This window comes from Solanum tuberosum, unplaced genomic scaffold, assembly GCF_000226075.1.
Source record: "Solanum tuberosum cultivar DM 1-3 516 R44 unplaced genomic scaffold, SolTub_3.0 scf00028, whole genome shotgun sequence".
Taxonomy (NCBI): Eukaryota; Viridiplantae; Streptophyta; class Magnoliopsida; order Solanales; family Solanaceae; genus Solanum; species Solanum tuberosum.
This window is the reverse complement of record NW_006238954.1, coordinates 478,063-482,429: the sequence shown is the minus strand read 5'-3', so window position 1 is coordinate 482,429 and position 4,367 is coordinate 478,063. Positions and strand designations below refer to the sequence as shown.

General features: G+C 36.0%; 1 protein-coding gene across 1 annotated transcript in view; it reads left to right on the top strand.

Annotated features, from left to right (window-relative positions):
* The window catches only part of LOC102590604 (protein RAE1), a 13,363-nt gene extending 9,220 nt beyond the window's left edge, over window positions 1-4,143 (top strand). Inside the window, exons 6-11 of the mRNA XM_006341759.2 lie at window positions 290-370; window positions 1,489-1,617; window positions 2,179-2,256; window positions 3,115-3,186; window positions 3,497-3,577; window positions 3,707-4,143. Of these exons, the coding sequence (XP_006341821.1) occupies window positions 290-370; window positions 1,489-1,617; window positions 2,179-2,256; window positions 3,115-3,186; window positions 3,497-3,577; window positions 3,707-3,757 (492 nt within the window). The 3' untranslated portion in view covers window positions 3,758-4,143. The remainder of the gene's footprint in view (window positions 1-289; window positions 371-1,488; window positions 1,618-2,178; window positions 2,257-3,114; window positions 3,187-3,496; window positions 3,578-3,706) is intronic.
* The last annotated feature ends 224 nt before the right edge of the window (window positions 4,144-4,367 follow it).

The window sequence follows — 4,367 nt, the reverse complement described above, 5'->3', positions numbered from 1 at the left end:
CCGCCCGAAAATTCCTTCCTAACCCTCACAGTGGTTTGCTAGATTATATATAAATGCTCTTGGGATAAAAAAAAATTGTTTACTTACAAAACACTAGAAAATGAGTAAGAAACCCACCTGTTTTCCAAGAAAATATTTTCTAGGAAAACATTTTCTTCCTACCGAAACACCCTTGTAAAGCCAAGGTTATACTCACAAAATTTTTGTTGTTGTTGGATATTCAAGTATTAATATTGCTAGCATTTCCTCCAAATTGCTAAAAACTTGTATTTCTTTCAAATTGTTACAGACTGAATTCAAGAGAATTGTCTCACCCCTAAAGTATCAAACTCGGTGTTTAGCTGCCTTTCCTGATCAACAAGGTTTCTTGGTGAGTAGCTATTTTATGATCGAATACCTTCTTGTGTATGCTATATTAAATTGCTCAGTCTTATGTTTTGCCCACCTTATACAAATGCTAGAGTCTCATACAGGGAGTGAGATTAGTAGAATGATCTCAGAGCTTAATATTTTGAGCCGATACAAATTCCTTCTTATATCAAACTAAAGATGAACAGATACAGAGAGCCTAAAAGAGTGTTATTACCTTTGTTTTGGCAAGTTCTCCATGCTTATGGTGACAGTGCTCTTGCATAATTTCTTCCGCTGGAGACTGGAGTTGGTTTGCATAAGAAACTTCCTGTTACACGAGAATTATGTGGTATTTGGAGAATTGGTAACATACTCGAATCAACGAATTCAGACTGTTCCTCAAAGTTTTAGACCATTTGTGCTGCCTGAAGAAGGAGGTAAATCACTTAGTTGGTTCTCTCCTAAATTGGGAGATGCAAGCTGATATCGCAAAGCCTCTCTGTTTGTGATGCTCACAATATCTTCTTTATCTGCCCAAGCACTTCATCTATACATGGGCCTTCTTTCTTTAAATAGCTAGCTATCTTATGAGACAGTCCCAGCTCTTCAAACTCCTTTGACCTCTCTCTAATAAATTTTCTTTTTCCCGTTTCACCTTTTCTGTTTGGTTTGGGGGGAGAGGGTGACGGAGGAAATGATTGGACTTTCTTGAATTATTTAGCAGCCTTGAGAGGAGCAACCAAGGAAGCTTTCTATCAACAGTGAGCTGAACACTTGTAGATGGTTTGTTTGTAAAGCATTTTGGATCTTTCGTAACAAGGTCCAAGAAAGGAAAAAGTAATGAATGTTACAGGCTGATCCAAGAAAGACACTTTCACTGAGTCTTCCTCCTTAAGAAAAGACACTTCTACTGAATCTATTTTAGTTATTTTCTGAAAGGGAGTTCTATGGTGTGTTTGGATTTTGCTGTCCAAGGCATTCATGAATGGTTTCCCTGTGGTAATAGCTTATTTTCATTCTTACATATGGATTGTGGTCTGTAAATAATTCCTGATATTGTGAATACATTACATCAGATGCATCTAGGTTCTAGACTCATTTGAGACATGTATCATTATAATATTTTACATCCTTTAGGTTGGCTCTATTGAAGGACGGGTTGGTGTTCATCATCTTGAGGATTCTCAACAAAGTAAAAACTTCACATTCAAATGCCACAGGGAGGGCAACGAAATTTACTCAGTCAACTCTCTGAACTTCCACCCTGTAAGATCTTTTTCTCTTTTTATATTTTTATTCATTGCATTCTTCCCGCCTTGTTCTCTATAAAGTTTGCTGTCTTCTAATGTTGCATCTTTTGGGAGGTAGAGGATGTGTAGCTGTCTCTCATACCCTTTTTTTAATGTCTGGTGGATATAGTGTTGACAAAGAGAAACTGCCAGTCAATTGCTGTGTGGACAATTTTTAGCAAGTTATTGTTAGAAGAACCTATATATGATGCATGCACATTTCTGGTCTTAGGTAATTAAAATCTAGAAGCTTGATGATTGTGTACCATTTTAGTTGTCCTTACCTTTGGACTGGTATTCTTAGTTTAGGGTGGAGTAGGTGAACTGCTAAATGTAAGATCAAGAGACCTGAAAATATATAGCAAGCTTCTTGTATACGCAAACTAAACATAAAGTTGATAAACACAACGCTGGACCTGCTTCTTAAAGTTGGTCTTTAGGGAAGTTGTCATTGTCAAATAGACTTTATACTATTGCTAAATACTACTAATATTTCTACTTCAACTCATTCGTCATGTGTCACATCTGCCTCACCCAGACACATGGAACATTTGCAACCGCGGGATCTGATGGTTCCTTCAACTTTTGGGATAAAGATAGCAAACAGAGGCTCAAGGTATCCTTGATCCTTTTTAAAGTGCTAATTTCTATGAAGTTCAGTCATTTTCTTTATTTTTTATGATTTCTAGCATGTGTTCTTTATGAATGGAATTGGCATACATTTAAATGCATGAAATTGATAAAGCATCTTTCTTTGTTTAGAACATCCTAGTTTCTGGACATTAAAAGCCAAATATCTCTTTTCATTTGTTGTTTATTCATTCATTTGATTATGACAAAATAAAAACTGTCATGTTGCAAAAGAGGATTGCTCTATAAGACCTTACTTGGTTGACATAGACCTTTCTGAATATTAGGTTTTCCAATCTAGGAATTTCAAGGATTTCTTGAATCTTCCTCTGTGTTATTTGGTACACATCAGCTTTATAGAAAATTTAAAACTTTCTAGTTTGCATCAGGTGACCAGTAAATTTTAGCCAGATAGTACTTGTGGGTTTTTCATTTATGAGAAAACCATGTGATGTCCTCTGGTACCTTTTAATTTTTATTGCTTAAGATACAAATTGTCTTCCTCTTGAAGAAACTTTTATGGCTTTCTCCAAATTGGTGATGTATGGAGTAACATTTTTAACCTTGGATGTATATTTTCTCTATCAAACAGCTTTTGATCATTACTGTACATACTTATCATTTCCAAATTTGACATCTTAAATCTGTGTCGATCAAATAGTGATATGAAATGTGGAATGCTGGCTTGCTTTTCAATAATGCTACTACTGTTTTGACACTGGCTCATTCTTTATAGTATGTTTTAATTCTTTAATAGTGCAAGAACACAAATCTTTTAATATTTAACATCAGTAGCTGCTTTTGGCATCTTCCATTAAGATTTTTTTGTGTGTGTTTTCTTTAGGCAATGTCAAGATGCAGCCAGCCCATACCTTGCAGCGCGTTCAACAATGATGGCTCAATCTACGCATATGCGGTATGTTTTTGGTTACTTTTGTTCAGTAGAACCTTCACTATGAATAACTTTTGTAGTTCACACTCATACTCTTGTGTGGGAGTGTTTCTTTGTGCCACTTAGAAAACCATTACTCGGATACTTACCCCAGTCCACCATAGCTTTTTTTCTTGCCAGCATTAACGCAGGATGCCCCTTTTTTGTTTCTCTTCTGCCATCTATTTCTTGAATCTTCTGATGTCTTGATTGTTGCTGAAGTTTCTGATTTTCTCTTAGTCTTGCATGCAAATTTGCTTCAGTTTTCAATTTGTTTATCCGATTTTGTGTATAGGTTTGTTATGATTGGAGCAAGGGTGCAGAAAATCATAATCCATCAATTGCAAAAACAAACATTTACTTGCACTTCCCACAGGTATATTCCATAAACTGTACCCTTGGTTTCTTTATGTTTGAACCATATATATCATCAATCCCCAAACGAAAAAGAAGTATATTAGTGTTTACAGCTATAAACAGTTTACACATTGTATTTGTCATGCAGGATTCTGAGGTTAAAGGCAAGCCACGAATAGGAACTAGCGGTAGAAAGTGAAGTCAGCAGGAAAGCTTCTTGTCACAGTTTCAGAGAAAGTTTGTTTTGTTCTGTACATGGCTTTTTCTGTCTGCAGTCGTGCAATTAATTCGTGGGAGTAGGAGTTTGAGTTTTGAACAGTCAGTAGATAGTGATTTGAGTCTGATATTCCTTATTTGTAGGAGCTTGCTTGTGGTGGCAATACTTGTAATCTCCTTACAGAATTAGATAGTTGCTTAGTCTCCATCCGGTGTAGCCTCTGAAACTTCGTGGCAGTGATTGATAGCTATCTCTGCACTTTCTGTCTGAATAGCCGTTTTATTTCTAGAGTTGGTAATTACTTCATGAAGTAGAGTCCTCAATGTGTCTTGAATTTAAGGGCTGGCAAATGGAGCATTTTAACTGAACTTTGGTGGTTTAAGATTTGTTACAATTGCTCAAATCCTGTTCAAAAGTTTCATGTTTGAGATGGCGCAGGTCACGAGTGTTAAATAATGGACATAATTAAATCTGTCTAAGTTGACATAATCTAACCCGTCTCTTGTAGAAATGAAGGTAAGATTCTTGTGCAAAGCACTATTTACGGTACGTGCTTTGCACAAGAATCTTATCTTATTTATGAGTGAATTTA